This window comes from Osmia bicornis, chromosome 8, assembly GCF_907164935.1.
Source record: "Osmia bicornis bicornis chromosome 8, iOsmBic2.1, whole genome shotgun sequence".
NCBI lineage: Eukaryota > Metazoa > Arthropoda > Insecta > Hymenoptera > Megachilidae > Osmia > Osmia bicornis.
In genome coordinates this window covers 9164876-9186878 of record NC_060223.1, presented here as the reverse complement: position 1 = coordinate 9186878, position 22003 = coordinate 9164876, and the positions used below count along the sequence as shown (strand labels likewise).

The window sequence follows — 22003 nt, the reverse complement described above, 5'->3', positions numbered from 1 at the left end:
CTTTCATCCCTACATTCTTTTCATCCCTTCATTCCTTAAATCCTAACATTCTTATCATCCCTACATTCCTTTCATCCCTATATTCTTTTCATCCCTACATTCCTTTCATCCCTATATTCTTTTCATCCCTACATTCCTTACAGCTCCGCATCCCTTACAATAACTATATTATAAAGACTGCTTCGAGTCAAGGTAAGTAAAGGTAAGTAAAGGTAAGTAAAGGTAAGTTAGAATTTCGCGAAAATTTCAAAAAATAGCGCCCCCTAGCGGCAAAAATGCGAACTAAAATTTCGATGTCGAATCAGCGCCATCTGGTTTTGAAAAAAGGAACTAAAACAAGTCGAAATTTTGGCCCTCTGGCGGCAAAAATGTGAACTAAAATTTCGATGTCGAATCAGCGCCATCTGGTTTTGAAAAAAGGAACTAAAACAAGTCGAAATTTTGGCCCTCTGGCGGCAAAAATGTGAACTAAAATTTCGATGTCGGATCAGCGCCATCTGGTTTTGAAAAAAGGAACTAAAACAAGTCGAAATTTTGGCCCTCTGGCGGCAAAAATGTGAACTAAAATTTCGATGTCGGATCAGCGCCATCTGGTTTTGAAAAAAGGAACTAAAACAAGTCGAAATTTTGGCCCTCTGGCGGCAAAAATGTGAACTAAAATTTCGATGTCGTATCAGCGCCCCCTGGTGGCGAACAAAGGAACTAAATTTGTATAAAATCGCAGGCCTTATAGCCGCAAAAATTATATATATAAGTGATACAAGGATGTAAAGGATACAGGCATGTAAGGGATGCAGGGATGTAAGGGATGTTGGGATATAAAGAAGGCAGGAATGTGAGGAATGCAGAGATGTAAGGAATGTAGGGATGAAAGGAATGTAGGGATGAAAGGAATGTAGGGATGAAAGGAATGCAGGGATTGAAAGAATGTATGGATGAAAAGAATGTATGGATGAAAAGAATGTGGGGATGAAAAGAATGTAGGGATGAAAAGAATGTAGGGATGGAAACAATGTAAGGATGAAATGAATGTAGGGATGAAGAGAATGCAGGAATGGAAAGAATGTAGGGCTGAAGTAAATGTAGGTATGAAAAGAATGTCGGAATGAAAAGAATGTAGGGATGAAAAGAATGCAGAAATGTAAGAGATGCAGAGATGTTAGGAATACTGAGATGTAAGGGTTGCTGGGATGTATGGAATGCAGTGATATAAGAGTGCAGAGATATAGTGGAATCAGAGATATAAAGAGTGCAGACGTAATAAAGTCAACATTTTCTTCCTCCTAAGGAGTTTGTTCAATAAGCTAAGAAGATAATCACAGTAAATTAAATGAACGCAGAAAATAAAATATGGGTATATGTATGCTTTTAGCTACCTACATGAAGCTAGCCGGAAGGAATAAGAGGAAGAAAAGGAACTCGGTTTACAATATTTATAAATAATGTATAATATATAAAAATATAGGAAATCATTTATCTTGTTATTTTTGTTATTTTATTATAAAACAACTTCAGCATAATGACAGTTGTTCCAAAAAATTAAAAGAACTTCATGTAGGTCCCCGATACGATATAATTTTAGTATGCACAATCATAGATGCTTTGAGGTCCTTAGAACCCCAATATAATATCAGGTCCGTATGCAGAGAAGGTCCCGTCACAAAGGGGTCCCTGACGGTCCCACTGGTTTTGGTGAAACCATCGTTTCACCATATCTCCGAACACTAGCGTCAACTATTGGAAAATAGTGGAAGATACGTGAAAATTTATCGACTATCGGCTGATTGATCTACTTATCATTACCATCGACGAGATTTTCAATTTATTAACTTAAAGCTTCCACAATTTCTCAATAGTTAGCACAGGTGTTCCCTCGTCTCATAAAATCAATCGATAACTTCTCGAGTACTTAGAGCCGTTTATGTATAGATGACAGTAGCATCGAATTAAAAAAGTTTTCATTTATCATAGTCTTTTTAAAATACAAATTTATGAATACAAGTTTGTCAAACAATTAATACGTTGATTTAGAAGGCTCTTTTTCAGTTTGTTTCCTGTGTAAATCACTGGGAAAAGAATGAAGAAATTTGAAGAAGTAAACTTTGCTGGTCCTAAATCAATCTCTGTAGAAGCACCGAAAGCATCGCAAGGATTCCAATAACCGCGTACGAAGAACCTGAAAGCAAGAACGGAATGGTTAGAAAGAAGAGGGTCATCGAAAAGACGGAATCGTCGAATTAGATTGCGACGGAACAATTAATTCTAATTAACCTTTACTACAACCAGGCTCGCCTTCCTTGCAAACGCATTCACCGTTTTTACACTGAAGGACGTTTTCATCGTCGAAGCTGACGCACTCATAATCCCTCGTGCACGAGTGGTACAAAACTAAAAATCGTGTTTAACAATTAGCTAGATAAACATTTCTTACACGATTCCAATGAACAAATGGAAAGAGATATAATTACGTCGTGCTTGAACGCATTGGCCAGTCTCGTTGACAAAATGATAGGACGAGATGCATTGACAACGTTCGTTGATGCACATTGCACGGCCAAGAGCATCTTGACAATCGTCGTTCCTCTGACAATGATCGTCTACTTTCGTCGGTCCTAAAAAACACGTTACCATTTACCTTAATTCGCCTAACTCGTTATCCTTATGCCATACTTACTTCTGATACAATTCGATGAATTGTTGATGTCCAAAATGTAGGAATCTTTGCAAGTGCACACCCCTTGTTTGCATTCCGCGTTTGACATCGTTTGACAAGTAACATCGTTAAAACAACTCAATCCCGCACCTGTTTCAAATGAACGTTAACACCTGAAAAGATTTATTAATGGAGGATCTAAGAAAAAGAATACTCACTGGCGATGCACATCGACTTATCGGGGGTCGGTGAGTAATATGGATCACAGAGGCAAGTCATTTGCGCCCTACAGTAGGCGTACCTGATGCAATTGCGGTCCCTTTCGCATTTTTCACCAATCTTCGAGCTCTCGTATTCTTCCACGATTTCTGGAAAACACAGACAGGAAGCAAGACGCAGTTAATAAACGTACCGAGTCCCAGATGCGACCAATTTTCTCACGCGAAACTACTTACCTTCGAGACACGAAAGCGATCCAAAGATCGCAAATAGTATAATCGTCTGACAAATTTCACTCTTCATCTTCGAACTGACGGAACCTTAAGGGACTGATGACTCGAGGAGTCTGGATTCATAACACGAAAAACGTTTCCAACTACGAAACGATACAACCTGGCTGACTACGCAATACACACCAATGATAATCGTTATCTGTTCGCTTATCTCTGATGAATCACAAGTTTTGCTCGAGCGTTCCCACGTTCAGGTGTATTTCGGCGTTCCTCTTACCTGTTACATACCAGTAATCTTCTCCGAGTGAATCTTTGATCGGCGATCTTTTTTTCTTCAAAATCCTTCGCTGAAAATAATGCGCGAACCTGTCGAGGCGAACGAGCGCGCTCGTCGCTGGTGTTGGAGGCAGCAGCCGGGAAGAAAATCAGGATGGTAGGAGAATATGGTTAACTACTGTTCGACACCGCTGCGTGTTGGTCAGTCGCGTGCTATCGACGCTCGATCGCGAACCGATATTTCCCACTATCCGAGCAACTGGTACCGAATCGACAGTTTCGAACGTCAACGATGATCGTTTCCTTAAACGTAACCAGGCCTCTGGCTTTTCTTCTTCCTCTTCTTCTCGTAGCATTCTGTTACGCGATTGATCAACAACGTGGTGAGTTCTTATAAACTGTGAAAAAAGAGAAAAAGTCAAATTTAAAATTAATGAAAGAACGGCGGAAATTTTTCAATTTGTTTTTAATTCATTTGTCAGGAACGTGCTCGTTATTGTAATATTTATTTGTATCATCGAGAATACGAGAATTTCGAAAGCGTACGCGAGTGCTATGTCGGTTAATTAGACACTTATCGCGTTGTAAACGCATGACTATTACGGATAGGTATTTATTGCTTTTCTGTGCTGAACGACGATTTCACGAACAGCTGAAAAAAAGGTCGTGATTGCTTAATTATTCATCCTTTTGCCTTCGGAAGAGTTTTTATTATCGAATGATGTATTCTGCTTGTATTAATATCCGCATCAGCCATTCCCGAAATAGTCGTTGGCCGATCGAAAGCCGTTAAACAATTGATTTAATGTCAGTTTATTTGAAATAATCGACGTATCGGCATAATTCCATTGTCTGCGCAACACGGTATTCTGTGTTTATAGACGTTCCCGATGCTTGTGTACAATCGTTTCAAAATAAAGACGATCTCTGCTCTTTTTTTCATCGCAAAAAAAAGAGAGAGAGACGATTCTCGATGAAGCGATTCGATCTGTTTATCATAAAAACGTGGAAAAAATCTTTCTTCGAAAGTTTACGAAAATAACTGATCGTTGTAACTTAAAAATTTGAAACGCTTTCAGACTCGCCGCCGATTCCTTGCCACAATTCCGAATTTTGCATCACATCGTCCAACGCGGTGAGAAATGCATCCTGCAAAAATGGATATTGCGTGTGCACCAATGGTAGCGTAGTTTCGAACTGCTCTAGCTCCGAGCTTATGCATCAAAGCAATAGAAACGCAGGTAAAAATTATTCTTTCTTTCCGTCATCGTCGTAGTTACAAAATTTATATGTGTTACAATTTCCCAGGATCGAGTTATCGAAGTTGCAAGCTCGATCAGGATTGCATCCAGAGCTTGAACAACTCTTTCTGTAACACGACAGTAAGTCACTGCGAGTGTCACAAGGATCACGTTTTCTCGACCCAGAGAAACTCGTGCCTTAAAAGTAAGCAGGCAAGTCTCCACTGTTTGATCGATGCTTCTTATTCTCGAATCATTGATTTCATTTCAGAGGCTGACTCGATCGATTACCCTTGCACGGATGATAACCAATGCTTATCCTTTTCGGCGAACACCACTTGCAAAAGTGGTCAGTGCAGTTGCATAGCCGGGTATCACTACACGGGAAACGCCTGTTACAAAACGATAGGTAAGTATTCTTAGTCTTAAAAATTGTGTTTTAAAGAAAGCAAAGAACCGGAACGAGAAAATTTTCCATAGATCTTGGGAAGCAATGCGCGAGAAACGAAGAATGCTCTCGCGTATACGGCGCTGTGTGCAACGAAGATAATATTTGCAATTGTCCAGAAGCAACTGTGCTTAACGAGAGCAAGGAAAGATGTTTGCTGGTTGCACGAGAAATTTTGGAAAACTGCACCGAGCACGCGCAGTGCAACGAGACTTTTCCGGACGCGTTGTGCGTCGATCGAAAGTGCCAGTGTCAAGATCGATATCATTTCGAGATGGAGGAGCAGCGATGTTTCATCGATAAAAGTAAATCTCTCTTTTTTCTTTTTCGTTTTACGGACAAGAATATTATTCTCTTTTTATTCGTAGAGCTGGACGAAGTCTGTGCCAACAGTTACGAGTGTTACCAAACGGAGGAGGAAAATGAAAACGCGACGGAGAAAGCGGTGAAATGCGTGCAGAATTTGTGCACGTGCGCTGAAAATTTTGTTAGAGAAGGGGATATATGCATAAACGAAGGTAAACGAGATTTGCGTATAATATATTTGAATTGTAAACGCGATTATTATCAGGCGTTTCGTTGCAGGAACGCGTTCGAGGGAATCTCTGATGCTGCTGTTCCTCGTAACAATTCTCAGCATCGCGTTTTCCAAGCGAACCTAGACGGACGACTTCGTTTCTAGCTGACGAATCTCTCGAGCATTTTCGCGATCGAAACGCGACACGGAAAGCGAAAAAAATTCGATGACACGGTAGCGTCGGGTGTCGTCGCGAGTGTACAGGATTACGCGTCGAGTGCAATGGGAGAATACGTCGGCTGCATCGAAGCGTTTAAAGACTTCCTCTGGCACGCACATGCAATTACCGCGCTCGAAGCGCGCTATTGCGATTCGTTTCTCGCGGGTTCGAAAAGCATCGAAAAGCAAAGCGTTCCAAGATGCCGGGGAAGCTAGAAGTTAAGTACTTATCTTGTTTGCTGTTGATCGATCGAACGAACCCTTTCGTATCGTTCGATGAAGATGTATCGTTAGGATCTGAATAAGTTTGCGCGTCAACTTGTAATTCACGGTTGTTTTCATAACAGTAGTATTTTATTTTTTCCAACTAGTTTCGAAAATAAACGAGTAGACGGCGTTTAATTGTATGTACTTGAGTCGAAGCTACCTTTTTTTACGAATCTGTAATCTTCCCTTTTTCAGGGTAAAAGCGTTATACGATATTATTTCTTTCTTTTAATTTTACACGAACACGAGCGCGAAAAACTGTAGATATCTGTTTAGTTCTTTTTTTATGTTTAGCATTTGATGTGAAATTTTCTGGAATTATGATTGTTTTTAATAAACTATGGATCATGAAGAAAAGGAAGCTTGTAATAAAATGTTAGTTCAAACTCGCGCCAAAGCGAGCTTGATTTACCTGAGCCAAACACCGTCAGCGTTTTCACCGATGTATTAATCATGAATTTAAAATTCCTGGTGACACATATTTGTGACGCGAATGAGACGTGATTTTAGTGGCGATCGAACGAACGAGTAGTTCGCTGCACTGCCAGTGAACTTATCAACGCTTCGCTACTGATTAGATATGGCCGGTTAAGAAACGTTAAGCCGATCATAAACTAGGCGTGACTCGACGGAGCAACGTATTCGTGAATTTCCTGGCTACGAATCGTAAGGAAAAGGTGAAATACAGGGAAATATACCGGGAAGAAGGTACGAAAAAACGGCGAAGATGGCGGGCTTGGTGGATCGTGTGCCGATGGGAGGTGTTGCGCTGTCGATCGGTCTCTGGCTCGTCGTGCGGAGTGCAGTCGTCGCCGCGCACGGACAGCACGAGCATCTGCTCCTTAGACGTGAGTTTTCGATTTTATTTTTTACTTATAACTAACGCGATATTTTCTATCGAAATTACGTTCCTCCTCGTTCGAATTTAGAAAACACTAATTGTGACGCGATACGATCGACGCTTAAGTATGTTTTTTTTAAATCGTCCAATGTTTCGAGGATTTTTGAAAATTCCAATTTCGACGATGACCCTCAGTCGTGGAAATATTTTATAATCGATCGCGATGGTATTTGTTTCCGTATCACCACGTGCGTTTTGGAAGATGGGAAGATTTCATCGAATCAGATAATTCAACGAGCAATCGTGTAGATATAAAAAGAACAAGGAACAACGTGGAAAATTGATAAATTTTTTAGTCTAGTTGAAATTTTTTGACTGATAATATCTCGGGAGTGGCAGACAGGTGAATTTATAAGGAAAGTCTCGAGCTGGTTCGTTGCTTCATGACCGAGTGATCCTTTCTTCGGTTTCGTGGGGAAACACGGGGAGGCCGGATCTACGCTGTTGGTTCTCACAGTTAGGCGAATGTCGGCTTGGAGCTGCGCGCATAATTAAAGAACAAGGGAGATCGTTCCCTACCAGCGTCTGATAGTTCGCTCTAACGCTCTGTTCTCTGAATCGCAGTCATACGCCTTAAACAAAGCTTGGCATTGCGCGAACTCCATTATAAAGTCAGACGAGACGTGGAAACAATGCGGAGGGACTTTAACCCTTCGAATGGCACCGAATCTCTCCCTATCCCTCTTTCCCTGTTCAACACAGACAATTCTACGCGGACGGGATGAATTTCATTTAAACGTCTTACCTTAAGCTTGGCAGTAAGTAAATTATCGATAACAATAGCACCGAACGATGACACGTACAAGTTACGAAATCATTCCAACAGTGACTCCTCGACCGAATAAGATTTACTCTCGTTGACTCAGCACGATTAAACGCGATAGTAAACGAAGATTACGAATCGAAAATGGTACCTACTACACCTAGTACACTGTCTGGCAAAATTACGCGCATTGAAATCTCTCGGTTACCGTGACGTTCCACGTTACAAAGGTTAAACGTCACCAGGTGACAATGGAAACGAGTTCAACGCAATACGTAGTACACTGACACCTTCTGTGTCGGTACGTACCAGCTTTTGTTGCGTAACAAACCGAAACTATGGAACCGGAGCACGGTAAACTTGACGATCGATCCAGTCGAAAACTGGTCGTCCGTAATTACGAGGGAAAGAAATAAGATTGATTACGCTGCAGTCTATTTTAAGAACGCTAAACTATTGTTCTTGCTCCAAAGATATCTTACAATATCTACGATTGAAGTTTAATTAAAGTTAATTCTCATCGAAGGTTGTACCGTTGATTTAACGCGTATTCGCAGTGTAATCTATTTAACACATTCAGTATCGCGTTACTTAGGTACACCTGTGCAGGTATATCTATGTAGCTCGCTGATTCCCGCGCTATTCTTTCGTAGAGATTAACAAGGTATCCGAGTAACGGGAAATACGGGTTACTAATTGAAAGCTTTGAACTTGATCGATATTAGGGCGGCCGCGTTTTAACCCAGTTCGAAGGCGATCGATAAACCCGGTCAACTGTTGTAACAATGGCAACGAAATCGAGTTTATTTCTATCTCGAAACAGTTGAACGGAGACCTTCGAATTTGACGAGTATCGCTGAAGAAATCATAGTGCGCGAGCTGGAGGAGGAAGAATTAAGCTTTCGCGATAATCGTTGAGCGTGGGTGTACGAAGCGACCAAGTGTGACCGCAACAATGCCATCGAATCTGACGTGACGCGCGTCGATAGAGCGAGGCTGAGCGTAGTATCGTTGCGTAACGCTAACAACAGAGCAGAGAGAAGATCGTAGACCTTCCGGGGAAGGTGAAACTGGCCGCAGTGACTAGCCGGACAAGCGAGCAGCAACGGATCGTCCTCGAGATCGGGAATGACGAGTACTGGACGAGACCGGTCGATGGAACACAGAGAGGAAGAGGTTCCATCCGCGGCACGAGGATGACGCGAAGCAGGACGGTGGTCGGGTTCTCGAGGCTACTGGTCCTCGTGCCTGTCACCGTCTGCGCGACCATCTCCTACCTCAACGATCAACCATCGTACCCATCCTCGGCGTCCTCCTGGTTGCGATGCAGCGACCGAACACCACCTCTTCGTACGTATATGCGATACCTAAAACGTGCATCGTTCGATCGCTATCCTCGAATATTCGTCGAAAATTAAGTAGAACGCGCGTTCGATCATCGATCGTAGGTGGACGAGAATTGCTTGCGATGTTACAAAGTGTACGAGTATCGTTTTTCAAAAGATAGAATGTAATCCGGATAATTGAAAAGAGAAACGTACATTTTTCAGAGACCTTGGCAAAGTGCCGATACGACGACGATTGCATGCAGAACGCTTATTGCTGGAACCAGGAAGCCTGTTTGTGCAAAGACAATTATATCGTCTATAGGAATAGACGGCAAGTGGAGTGTTTGAAAGGTAATACGTCTCTTTCTTTACTTTCAGGAATCCTTTCCTATGTGCGCGTTTAACACTAGAAAATTTAGCTAAAATGAGAAAATTGAAAGCAGTCATTTTGACTGGTTAAAAAGATCACCAGGCTTGTTTCGATACGAAAATCGAGTCACACCGATGACTCAATCGTTTAATTAACCAGTTCCGCATAGTGGTAGCTCCTTTTTTTAACACTCTCCTCCGGACGATGTGACGAATGTTTACGAAAATTCACCGGCGGTAATTTTCTCGTTAGCGTCCCTTTAATTTGCGTCGTGAATCGATCCAAGCCCGGCGAAACTACGCATCCTGGCTACTCCGACAATTACATCGGAGCCAACGTAAACTTGGCCGTGAGAGAATTTCTTTCGTGTTCATTTCGTCGAACGAAGGGAGCCGTTCGTGCTCCAGAAAGGGCCCGATTAATCATCGTTGTCGGTGAGTTAGAATCGGTGTCGGCGACCTCGGAAACGTGATTCCACGGAGATCTTCCTCCGCTCGTGTTCCTCGTCGTCCCTTTCTCACGGCCTGCCGTCTCTTCGACCGTGTCGTTCGTCTCTCGACGAAAATCAGTCGTACATACCTATTTCCCGGACGTTCCCACGGGAAGAAAATTCACCGGTAGAAACTTGGAGGATTTTTATTCTAATAACGAGAGACGTTTTCTTTACAGTGGCGAGCGCTATCGGGGATCCCTGCGTAACGGACATCCAGTGTCGCGTTACCTTTGCTCCGTATTCCGAGTGCCGACAAAATATCTGTCAATGCTCCGAAGGTTCGCACTACGTTGAAGGAAGGTGTTACGAGTCGGTCGGTGAGTCTATATCTACATATCGTACGCACAGTTCGTGTTTCACGCCACAACTCGCTCTACTTGTCGGTAATTATAAGACCCGGGGGGACAAGGTGGTTGAACGTTTCCGTTTCGTCGTTTTTCAGGTCTGGGTCAGATCTGCCAGTCGCATCACAACTGCTACATCAGGGACAGCTACTGCGTGACAGGATTTTGTGCCTGCACACTGAAATCTCACCCGAATCCACAGAACGACGGGTGCATACCCAGTGCCGGTAAAATATTTCCTTCGAATTTGGGTAACTTCTTCGAACTTGGAAGAATCTAATTGTCTCGGGTGATTCGTTAGAACTGAACGAGAGGTGTTCGCACGATTTCGAGTGCGTCACCGAGAATTCCAGATGCATCGAGATTTGCATGTGCAAAGTGGATCACGTGCTGTCGAACGACGGGAAGCAGTGCCTGAATGCCGCCAATTCGGTCGGGGATCCGTGTCAAGAGGACTCTCAGTGCCAGATATTCCTAGAAAACTCTAAGTGCGGACCTAACGGCACGTGCATCTGCGTCGACAATTGGCACCAACGTGGTTCGATCTGTCTAAGGGATACCAGTCAGTACTTTCGCGTCGGTAATTGAGCGAAAGCAATTCGATTAACAATGAATCTCGTGTTTTAGGGTTGAACGAACGATGCCTGAGTCACATGGAATGCATCACCGACTCGTACAAGGATTCCAGTTCGATCGAAGTGATGAACGTTGATTGCGTCGACGGTACGTTTTAGCTGGAATTACCCTCGAAAGGGACATTAAGGAATGGTTTTTCTTGATCGAGAACGATGTATGTTTTTGTAGGCATTTGCGTTTGCGCCACCGATTACACAATGACCGAGGATTCGCGCCACTGTATTCGTTACAGCGAGAACGGTAATTCTTCATTATTTTTCTCCCTTTACTTTCATTGTTCGATCAGAGTTTCTCTGGGATTGCTTAATCTTTCTTTTAAATCGTGTAATTAATTTGCAGCCGCAACGAGTACCACATCCTGGCGACAAATTTTTCGAATCCTGCCTGTCGTGGTGTTAATCAGTGTCGCGATACTTTAAACACCGGACAACTAGGAGATAATCGTTTAAATTATTGTTACGCTTGCTTGTATCTTTATCCGACGGTCAGAATTTTATAACCACTTCTTTCATTGTAAATAAGTCAGTGCAGATAGAGCAGGCGCATCGCTACCAAAGATGGATCCATTTTTTCTTTTTCTTTTTTACCAGATTAATCGTCTTAGAAGTTGATATTTATTTTCGATCGTTTAAACGCGAATTAATATAAATAATGATTGTAATACTGCTACCTAACGAACCAACGATATTTTAAATAGACGTTAATGAATTTGTACAAAAATATATTTGCTTCGGAAATAATTTTAAGAAGAATCAAGGAGATTCCAGTCCTCTTTGATCATATCCGCGGCCTTTTCAGCGATCATATAAGCAGGCGCGTTTGTGTGACCACTTACTATGGTCGGCATTATACTAGCATCCACCACTCTCAGACCGTTAATCCCGTGTACCCGTAGCCTATGGTCCACCACGCCCGATTTCTCTCTCGGGGCCATCCTACACGTGCCTACGAAATGACCCAGAGTCGTGGTCACATGGCGAGCAACGCAAACCCAATAGGAATCGCTGTTAAATGGAACAGCCTTGCATCCTGGAAAGGCCACCGGCAGTAGCGTCGCGTTAAACCGTTTAAACGCTTTGGTCGATGCGATTTCTATAGCCTGAAAGAGTATTGTTATAACAGTGATACCGTACCGAAAGAAAGTTACAAACGTAAGTAGGAACCTTCTTAATGCCTCGAACCATAGTTCTGAGATCCTCTTCGTGATCATAGTAATTTATCTCGAAAATGGGTTGATCGAACGGATCAGAGCTCCTCAAACTGACTCTTCCTCTACTTTTTGGTTGTAGAAGTACCGGGACGATGGAGAACGCGTCGAAACCTTGGTAATCACCGAAGACCTCTTTGTAAAATTCATCCGTCAGACCAAGGAGTCCTCTGAAACTGCCCGATATGTCTCCGGTTAGAGCGCTTATTCCCAGAACCAATTCGATATCGGGTAGGTCGATTCCTTTCGTTTTCGCGTTATCCAAAGCCGCGTTGAAAAACGATTTCAACTTATCCGAATTCACGACGATCGAAGTGACGTTCGGAGAGTAAGACGCTGAAAGAGTATAAATATTCACGATCATAGATTCATTACAATTTGAAAAGAACCGCGAACGTCACCTGGTTTATTGCCACGTCCCTTCGAGAAAGACTTATTTGATCGCGATTTCTTTCCTCCAACGTTCGGCTGATCTCGTTTGGTATTAAGAAAGGCTAGACATTCGGCCCCACCCGGGACGGTCAGAGGACCAGTTCCCTTCGCGAAATAATCGAAGGTATTGGCCAAATTCGATGCGAGACGAGGCTCGACGATGGTCACGCTCTCGTTCACGAGAAACGTCAATGCCGACATGCTGACGTGATCTTGTAGATTGTATCCGACCGGAAGATCCTCGATCGCCTCGATGTTCAGCGACTGCAAATGCACTTTGGATCCTATTCCGGACAACATCAATAGCTGCGGCGAATTCAACGTCCCTGAATAAACATGAGTAGATATACGAATCAGAGATGCAGACGCAACTGGAATAGCGTACCTAAAATCTCTTTGATAGAATATTGAAAAATCACCTGCTGAAAGTATCACTTCTTTCCGCGCGGAAACGAACAGCTTTTGCCCATTTTTAACGAATTCCACGCCAACCGCGGTTTTCGTATTTCGATCTATCGCGATCCTCGTCACTTTCGATAATTTCGACAGATGGAAATTCGGTCTATCGCGGATAGGCCTCAAGAACGCTTTATTGGCACTGACCCTATGACCGTTTCGTAGATGAACCTGTACCGAGGAGAAACCGATCAGCCTGTCCGAGTTGTAATCGATTACATCATATCCCAATTCATCGCCGGCACGGAGAAAGCATTCTTTCAGTGGCGAGCTGTATGGAGCAGTCGTGACGTCCAGGTACCCTCCGTGGCCATGAAATCTGACGAGAAAATCTGTGTCAAATCGCGAAATAGAGGAGGAGCGTCGAAATCGAAAGTTTTCCTGTTACTTGTACCTAACGTCTTGATCCAGGAGTCTACAATTTTCAGACTTCGTAAAGTATGGCAATATCTCTCGATAACTCCATCCGGGATTGCCTTGCGCGACCCAGTTATCGTAATCGCTCGGCGATCCCCTGGAATATATCATGAAATTCACCACCGAGGTGCCACCGACCGCTTTACCCCCGAACAAGTTGCAACGACCGTCGTTCATCGACAGACAATAACCACCGCTACCGTCCGGATTCTGGGGCCTCGGTTCGCTCCTTTGCCATCGAGCATAATCCGTGATGTGCAAAATCGAGGCCAACAGGGGTATGTCAGTGAGGAATATCTCATCTTTGCCCTCTTCTAACAGCAACACCTTCCACTCTGGGTTCTCCGTTAAACGATTGGTCACCACGGAGCCCGCTGAACCGGCACCTATCACGATAAAATCGTACTCAATGGACGGGATCCTCTCGTCCGGAACCAAGTCGTAGGAAGTTGTCCAGAAAGGGAAAACGAACTGATATATCGTGTCCAGGATGGCAGGCGGGAGAATACATTGCACCTGAGATACGAACAAGACTGTCGCTACCGATCTGAACATCGTGGTTCCAATTGAACGAACACACGCCTGCGAAAGTGGGTGAGATTTAACGAAAGACACCGGACACTGTTAGACACCGACGATTCCGAGATCCTGACGCGAACACGATTCGACGATCGATCGACTTGCTCAACTCCGAGACAAATCTAGCCAAAGGTGCGCGGGAAGCTTCATGGACTCCCATCGTCCCCGGCTCTCCCGACCTTTGTGACTCGAGATTTCGTTTAGAAGTAACGAAATCACTCGACGCGATTGGTGTCGGCCAGCAAAGGCAACTGGAATTCTTGATACCGTCTATACGACCAAGGTCCCGTGACGCAAACAGAATGAAACTTGGATACGAGGCGAATATCAATGATGAACGTGAATGCTTGGCAAAAGAGCCGATCGATAACCCAATATTAACGAATGCAATTTTTATGGCCCGTTGGCGAAATTTTCGTGTACCGTCGTTCGAAATTCACTGTCAGTGTCAATGGCACACGCGGAGGTTCAGTAAAACAGGATCAATGCTCTGTTAATTATTAAACTATCCGATCGGGACATATCATTTATAAGATTTTAATTTGCCTCGTTTTCAAGATCCAAGAAACATGATCCAAGAATAAGATAATTACTGGCAATGAATGAAAACATTAATAAATAAGTAGATCAAGGTCTGTTTATGTGTAAATGTAAAATCAATGTCATTATTTTCTTACGACGGAAGGAGTGAAAGTAAAATTAATATATGCTAAATCGTTACGATGTTGTACGGTTAAAAGTGGGACTCGTTAGATCAAAGCACAGTTGTTAGCGTAACGATTAACACGTTATTGACAAAAAATTTATGTAACAAGGTTTATCGCTACCTATTCATTATGTTTTTTTTTCTTTTTTATTGAATCAGGAATCATTTTTTGTTTGAATATTTTATAGTAAATGAAAAACAATTGAACGTGCGTGGTTTTGAATAAAAGATCGATATGTCCGGAAGTAGACATTAAAAATGAGGACAGTGTGAAGATTTACAGATCATGTAACTACCAAAGTTGTGGCAGTAAGTACTTGTACAAAAGTAGGGCGTCGTCTTCTATATTACGTCAGTAACTAGTGAAGTAATTGCAACATATTTGCCGAACGTATGAAACAGAAGGACGCGACATTTGATTCTTTACATACGCTCAGTTTAAATGCCATTTGCACTTATGATGAGGAGCCATAAAGGAAGAGAATGATGCAAAAAATATCTTTATAACGACAAGAACTTTACGAGTTATATCGTTAGGGTTTTATAAAGACACGAGAAATATTGTTATGAATTTAGGGGCCGCGATTTCCCGATTTTTTTACACAGCCAGCAATTTTGAATTTCTCGTCTTGCAACATTGTTGCGAACCCCGAAAGCGCGGCCATGGGGTTCGCAGCAATGTTGCAAATCGATAAATTCGGGATTTGTGTATTTGTAACAATGTTACGAAGAACAAAGAGCGTTTTGCGGCGTTTAAAATAAAATAATTGTTGAGTAGCGTTGACAATTTTCTGATAGATGGCACAGGAGTGCCCTTGCTTCGGAAAATTGATCGGTAAGTCGTTGAACAGTTTTAGCAACTTTTGTACAGATAGCGCTAGTAACGAATTAAAAAAATTTTTTTAAAAATATAAGTTTGAGAATACAAGTTAGTCAAACAATTATTTTAATAACTTTTCGGCTTCGTATTAAATTTTCTTCGATTGGATAACCGCAAATTCCCCGATATTTTAATCATAGTTTCGCATCTCATCACTAGACGGCGATGGCAGTATCGTTTCCGGAGCGCATCAACCCCTAATTGTAACTGCTTTTATCATCTTTATCACTTTTAATACCATAGATGCATTTTATTACCGAATATAGAAGCGTAATGGATATAAATTATAAATTAGTTGGAAAATTTGTAATAGTCAATTTAAAAGTAAAATTTAGTAAGTTTCAGATTCAAATGTCTGCTTAATTTTTCCATTATTCGCTCTAGGATCACACCTCCCTGTCTGTTTTATTTTAAGAACATAAAAAAGTAATTGTGCATTACAACTTTAGCAAGGAATCCCCGCTAAGAAAGTCAGCCGATCTCTCTATCCTCCCTACGAAAGCTTTAGAAACTTCCGGCTTGAGTTCATCAGTTGCCAAACAATTTTGAAAATCTACTAAAAAAGTCGTTTCCTCGCAAACGACTGAAGTTGTCAAGAAGAATAACTTGCAAAGTTAAGTGGAAGATCTTTTAGTCAGAATCGTTGGTACGCGAGGTCATGGTAAGTACGATGGAACTTTTCATCCCCTACACGTTGAGTTGTTTCTAACCGGGTTATCAATAATTTATTACAGATAGTTTAAATAACATCCGAGGAACCTAAAACTTGGGACAATTAAACGAAGCCAGCTCAACTAGTGGCATCAGTCGATGTTGGAAAAATGTGTCTGACTAAAATCGTGACTGAACTACTAGCTTACCCTATAGGATAGAACTGTTGGAAAGCTTGGGAAGAGGAGAAGAGTATCGAATGGGCATCGACACTCTGTACGGGGAAGTAGAGCGCATCAACGATGGTGGAGGCAGTGGAGGCAGTGGAGGCAGCAGCAGCAGCAGCAGCAGCAGCAACAGCAGGGCAAAAGAGCGAATTCGGTCGCGCGCGCAGCCCTAAGAAGGGCGGGATGGGGAGGCTGGCAGTTCGGAGGTCTTTCAGGGGTGGCCTGTCAGTTTACCGGATGACCGCGCGAGCGCGCTGCCGCGCAAGACCAACCCTCCATTCGCGCTGCATCCGGCGAACGTGACTGGTCGTCGCGTTTCATCCTCCACCGCCGCGGAACGTTCGGTTTTTCGTCTCTGCTGCTCCGCCTATCCCCATCTCTCTTTTCCATTTTTACACTTCAATTCATTTAAATCGAGTCTTTTGAGCCGGGTTCCACGAACGTGGCCGTAACAGACGACGTGGAAAGTCACCACCTATCGACCGCCGTCACTGACCGCTGGTCCCCGTCTTTCGCTTTTTTTTTCCCTTCCTAACACCACCTTCTTCTTTCGCTTATTCATCATTTCCATTCGAAATTTCCTTTTCGTCCCGCTATCGCGCGCTAATCCGTCATCATTTCACACGGTTCCCCCTTCGATCTGCTTGGAAGCTGCTGGTAAAAGGAACGTCCGATGCGATCAGGGTAAACGAGAAGAAGAGAAGAAGAGGAAGAGAGAAATAGAGAGGATTTCTTTTCTCTCCCGCGGAGAAAGTGTACAGTGTATTCTTAGTGGATGCTATCACGAGGATCGGTAGCTAGTTCGTGATGGGGGTGGCAACCAGTTTATCAGACGTTTTCGCTACGAGAAGTCCGCCGGGAAGATAATGCAGATAAATGCCTCCGGAGGGAAGAGAGAACAGTAACAAAGGATTACATGTTGTCAGGTACGCGGTCTTCGTTTCTTTTTTTCTCTCCCTTCGTCATATCGTCTTATATTCTGCTCGTACCTGCGTGGGAGTCGAGAGCTCATCTATGTTGTTTCCTTCGTTAAATAAATAAACGCTTAGAAAGGTTCGCACGCGTACACTTGTATAAATTTTCAGCTGGGATACGAAACTGTTTGCGAAATTTATCAGAAATCTTTATTACACGGCCGGGTAACATTTGACACGCAAACATCGAGCAAAAGAACCATCGTGTACTCACGTGTACAAACTTAAGTTCGGATTAAAAGGCAGTCTCGCGTGTCTTGGAATTTTCTCTACTTTCTCTCTGTCGCTTCTTTTCCTTTCGAGTGGATCATTCTGTTTACTCACGGTACACGCAGAGAACCCTCGAAGGCTAGCCCATAAACTCTCGATACGTGACCTTTCGACCACCAATTCTGTTTTTCAACCGACACGCTTCCCTCCTTCGATAGCTGTCAGAAGTCTGGGTTAGGTGGAAAGTGGAAAGCAGGTCTCAGGAATTAACGAGAATCCGTGATAAATAACAACAGGCTAAAATTAGCATCGAAGCAAGTGGAACAGAGTGAAAAATAAAAAAGTTGCAAACATACATTGTACGTTTCAAGGGAGTATCATTAATCGACCGATCTCGACCTCGACTCTAACCTCGATTCAAGGTTTCGCGTAACGCGTCTAGGAGGGCTCGGTGTTGTATTTACCTTCGCAACGGCTCTTCAGAAAGGTAATAGTACGTAATGTTGCCCTGTATCGTGACTGTAAAGCACGAATTGTATTATTCAGAAGGCGCGGTACGTGGATGCGGTTAAGTATACCTTTATACCTTTATACCGTGCAATGGTTTTGCCCGAGTGCTCTACACTGCAACGAGAAGAGCGTGGTTGCGATGCAACTCGAAATGCATACACCGTACCCACCGTGAAATGACGAGCTCAATCATTAATTACCGTACACGGAAAACTTTTGTTTCATTCGGTTAACAACGAGCGCAGGATCGTTACACGATATTTCTCTTTACAAAAATCAACCTATCAAATATTTCATCAACGTTCACCGGTTAAGTGGACGTCAATTTATTTTTGTTTGGCCCCGATTTAACGAGAATCACGATTCGATCCGTCTCGTCGTCCAAAGGCCGCGATGTACGATCAAACTTTTCAGAGATCTCATCTATTTTTCACACGAAAAATTATTTATCCGATGAAATTTTTATTCGGCTACCTTTCGAACGGCTATCAAATCCTATTTCATCGAATCGATCAAAGATTCGCGTGCATCGGGCACTAGCTAAAACAAAGTTACCGTGAACGGGTTAAAAGACAGCGAAAGGATGAAATTACAAAGCACAGCTTGCAGACTGACGGTGCGGTATGTGCGGATATGTGGAACACGAGGTCTCGGCATCGTGAATTCCTTGCGGCATATGTAAGATATCCTACAGGAAAGAATTAATACCGGATTCCTGGTAGTTGCAAAGGCAGCGGGCTCAAAATTTCAACCTAACTATATTTCACGCCGCGTACTCTGTTCGTGCTTACCGTAATTCCCAAATTGCTGTTACATTTACTAAATGTACTTTCCCTTACAACTTAGTTATTACGGTTTTCAAGGAATTATTCGGTAAACCAGTTTCAGTTAGGTAGCAACTTTTGAATACGAAGTGAAATTTTTAACTACCTTTAAATTTCGATAATTACGATCACTTTTAACTCTATGCGCGTTGTATGCTTAACGCGTGTTGAGCTTCTCTGTCCGGGTTAACAGAGTTGAAAAAGCGTGAAATTCTCTTTTAGTTAACTGTAATTAGCGAACGGTTCGATAGCCGAGTTAGAAATTACGGACCGATGCGGTTATTTCTCCGTAACTTTTCTATTGTTTTACGATACTGTTCCACGGAAAGATAAAAATTTGATTATTTTTCAATTATAAAAGGTTCGCGGAATTACTTGCCGTTTCGAGTGTTCGCAATCGGAGAATCGGGAAGGAAGAGGAAGCAATGAGAAACCTTTGGTTAATTCGAACGAGCTTCTCGCGTTGGTTCCATTCGCGTCTGGCATTTCAGCGAACGAATCGAAAGCACGACCGAGTACGGGGAATGAAAACGAGTATTTGAAAACGGAGGAAAGCTCGGTGTAGAACAACGTAATAGAAAATTTATTCAGAGCTTAATCACATCGCGACAAAGACAGCATTGTTCGAGCATGAACAATGGAACGGTTCTGTGGGTTCACGTAGCGGTGTCGGCGAGCATTCGGTCCCCTGATTTGCAACGACTCTTTGCCTTTTTGATTTCCCCCCTTTCTTTTTTTCCATACCGAGAATTCGGGTCGCCGTATCGACGCCACTTCAACGTTAGCCTCCGTCTTTTGCCCTTATTCCTTCAATTTGCCAAATTTATTCTCTCACTTTTCCTTTTTCCTTGCAACGCATTTGGCTCTATCTCGATCGTCGACCCGAATATCAAACTCCTATTCGCATTTTCCATTTTTCCTATTAGCTTTTTTTAGAATCGTAGATTCGCGTTCGAAAACCTTTCGTTAGTTTCGATCCATCGAGCCGTGACAAAGGAAAAGTTGCATCGTCTGATTACGTTTCGAAACGTGACGTCAACTGTCATCCCCGGTGAATGGAAGCCACCGGCAAATAGTTGGTGCCCGAAGCTTTTTTATTTACAAATCGTCAGCTCGACGTCAAGTCGACAGCGTCGGCACTTTCCAATTTTCCGCGTCGGATGCCACGCGTTTCCTTCCTCTCCGCGATCTTGCGCTTTTTAACAAGCCTCGACGCGCGTTATTTGCACACTTTTCCACCATAGAAATATCGAAGCTTCGTATCAGCTTATGCAAAACACCAGCTTCCGCCCGTATCCCCCTGTAAACGAACGATCTGCCTTTATTCCGGTCGGTTCGTTTTCATTGCGCGCGGTTCCGACGTAGAAATTATTTACGGATTTGTTAACGAATACGCTAATTGCCGCTGCTTATTCGGCGAATGGATCGGAAATGGCAAGCAAGCTTGTTTATCGAGTCGAGCGGAAGGGAAATTAAAAGGCACGTCCGATCGAGTACGTTTCGAATCGTAACGGCATCGAAATGAAATTTCTCTTTTCCGATTCCGTGATCTCGATGCGGAGCACGGACTTGATATTTTTTTCCCCCGGTCAAATGAAAATTAACCGACGCAATCTGTACCGAGGGGCAGGGCATCGGAATTCCTGTGAATTCCGTGGTAGGTTCTCTGGTCTGGTTGGAAGCGCGGAAAGAGGTCGCGAGGTGGATGGCATACTGGTCCTGACAAAGAGCGTTAATGGCGAAGTTGGTGTTGGTGCACTCCAGCCTTTCCTCCGACCATTTTCTCCTCGAAGCGAAGCTTGGCCGCGTGTCGATGTCGATACTACGCTTGTGTAACACAATATCAGGGCTACGCGTACCCTCCCCTATTGATGCGACGTGTCGTTAAATGTCGTCGGCGTCGATTCCTTCTTCAAACACCGATTCTCTTCTCTCTATCTCTCTTTACGCTTCAACTTCTTCCGTTTACATGCCCTATTACAATTTCCTACGTTCGACTGTCATAGAGAAACTTGTCCACCGATATCCTTACTCTCGCCACTCCTCCCGCTATATTGGACCCGGAAATCTCGATCTCCCGACGGTATCCGGCTTCTTTACACGGGCCATCCGAGATGATTTCTAACTAGGAATAACGATATCGTGAGAAATTAACGTGGAAATTAACTTTCTGTATACCGGAAGCGATCGTGGGAGTCAACGGATGCGCGTTCTTTGTGTCATCCTACTCGCTGATGTAGCTAGCTCGATTCCAGCCAATTACGGGGAAACTGGTCAGAGACGAGACATTCCTTTTGATAAATTTTCGATCCGGTTGAACCGTGGCTGGAGGAAAAACGAGGGCAACGGGTCGGGAAGGGAATGGAAGAGGGAGCGGAACGGAGAAAGTTACCGAGAGGAGGAAAAGATTGCAAGAAATCTGGAGATGGGCAAACTAGGGTGAAACTTGTGACGAGTTTACTAGCTTTATCGAAGCCCAAAGGATAGGAAGGCAGAGGAACGTTTCATTCTCTGCTCGCAAAGTGGCAACAACAAACACGCATCCGACCGCGGACATGAACTAACCAAGGAACCTAGCTCTCTCTAATTCCAAGAGAAACTTTGAAGGTTGCTACACAGGAGCCACCGGTTACCATTACACTTTTTATCTACAGTTTCACGATCGCAGAAGACTCTGCGAAATAATGCTCCGGGCAGGAGACGAAGGATTTTCTCCGGGCTAGCTTAAAAGCTTGAACTACCTTTGAATCGGTTCGACTTCGCGACAGGAGTAAAGGAAACAACAACCGTCTCTCGTTGAATGGTATAAAGTAAATTGTGCATCGAGCACTCGGTCGCAAAGTGGGTTTCTTTTTCTTCGAGTAAGCAAAGGAAAAGTCGCGAGGCGAGGCGTCGCGGCGAACGGACTCGCGCCGCGAGGCTTCGACGGAAGAAGAAGAAGAAGAAGAAGAAGCTTCGCGAGTCGCGAAAGGAAACGGAAAGCCTCTTCAAAAACGGCACAAGTAGCGAAAACACTTTAGGG

The 22003-nt window shown here is 43.4% G+C and overlaps 5 protein-coding genes and 1 long non-coding RNA gene across 13 annotated transcripts in view; 4 read left to right on the top strand and 2 right to left on the bottom strand.

The window, feature by feature from the left end:
• Positions 1–1898: 1898 nt before the first annotated feature.
• LOC114875296 (prion-like-(Q/N-rich) domain-bearing protein 25) lies at positions 1899–3490 on the bottom strand. 2 transcript variants are annotated; one of them, XM_029185428.2, is made up of 7 exons: positions 3289–3490; positions 3109–3218; positions 2872–3021; positions 2675–2803; positions 2469–2612; positions 2272–2388; positions 1899–2176 (listed from the first exon to the last, which is right to left on the bottom strand). In XM_029185428.2, exons 2-7 carry the CDS (start codon positions 3173–3175, stop codon positions 2112–2114), a joined length of 672 nt encoding a protein of 223 aa, XP_029041261.1. In that variant the 5' UTR covers positions 3176–3218; positions 3289–3490; the 3' UTR covers positions 1899–2111. The 2 variants fall into 2 exon arrangements, with proteins under 2 accessions (XP_029041261.1, XP_046142620.1); XM_046286664.1 differs by having other exon boundaries at positions 3109–3273; positions 3383–3471.
• Positions 3491–3582: 92 nt separating this feature from the next.
• LOC114875295 (prion-like-(Q/N-rich) domain-bearing protein 25) lies at positions 3583–6430 on the top strand. Its single transcript, XM_029185427.2, has 7 exons — positions 3583–3764; positions 4461–4622; positions 4690–4827; positions 4894–5031; positions 5103–5375; positions 5439–5588; positions 5656–6430. Exons 1-7 carry the CDS (start codon positions 3674–3676, stop codon positions 5730–5732), a joined length of 1029 nt encoding a protein of 342 aa, XP_029041260.2. The 5' UTR covers positions 3583–3673; the 3' UTR covers positions 5733–6430.
• A 146-nt stretch (positions 6431–6576) lies between these two features.
• On the top strand, positions 6577–11648 carry LOC114875293 (rh5-interacting protein-like). 3 transcript variants are annotated; one of them, XM_029185425.2, is made up of 9 exons: positions 6837–6921; positions 8561–9087; positions 9288–9416; positions 10105–10245; positions 10371–10499; positions 10574–10834; positions 10900–10995; positions 11077–11148; positions 11248–11648. In XM_029185425.2, the coding sequence occupies exons 2-9, from the start codon at positions 8934–8936 to the stop codon at positions 11325–11327; spliced, it is 1062 nt and encodes a 353-aa protein (XP_029041258.1). In that variant the 5' UTR covers positions 6837–6921; positions 8561–8933; the 3' UTR covers positions 11328–11648. The 3 variants fall into 3 exon arrangements, with proteins under 3 accessions (XP_029041259.1, XP_029041258.1, XP_029041257.1); XM_029185424.2 differs by having other exon boundaries at positions 6870–6921; positions 8463–9087; XM_029185426.2 differs by lacking the exon at positions 8561–9087 and having other exon boundaries at positions 6577–6921.
• On the bottom strand, positions 11646–15839 carry LOC114875290 (glucose dehydrogenase [FAD, quinone]-like). The gene is made up of 5 exons (XM_029185415.2): positions 13398–15839; positions 12967–13322; positions 12517–12873; positions 12072–12451; positions 11646–12007 (listed from the first exon to the last, which is right to left on the bottom strand). The coding sequence occupies exons 1-5, from the start codon at positions 13973–13975 to the stop codon at positions 11651–11653; spliced, it is 2028 nt and encodes a 675-aa protein (XP_029041248.1). The 5' UTR covers positions 13976–15839; the 3' UTR covers positions 11646–11650.
• On the top strand, positions 11969–13487 carry LOC123988036. The gene is made up of 3 exons (XR_006829608.1): positions 11969–12059; positions 12198–12346; positions 13169–13487. It is a non-coding gene; the product is annotated as an uncharacterized LOC123988036 (long non-coding RNA).
• Positions 15840–16723: 884 nt separating the features above from the next.
• LOC114875287 (gamma-aminobutyric acid type B receptor subunit 2) overlaps positions 16724–22003 on the top strand; it is a 63110-nt gene continuing 57830 nt past the window's right edge. For all 5 annotated transcript variants that reach the window (XM_029185413.2, XM_046286920.1, XM_029185412.2 and 2 more), the window contains exon 1: positions 16724–17389. The gene's annotated coding sequence lies outside the window, so the exon portion shown is untranslated. The remainder of the gene's footprint in view (positions 17390–22003) is intronic.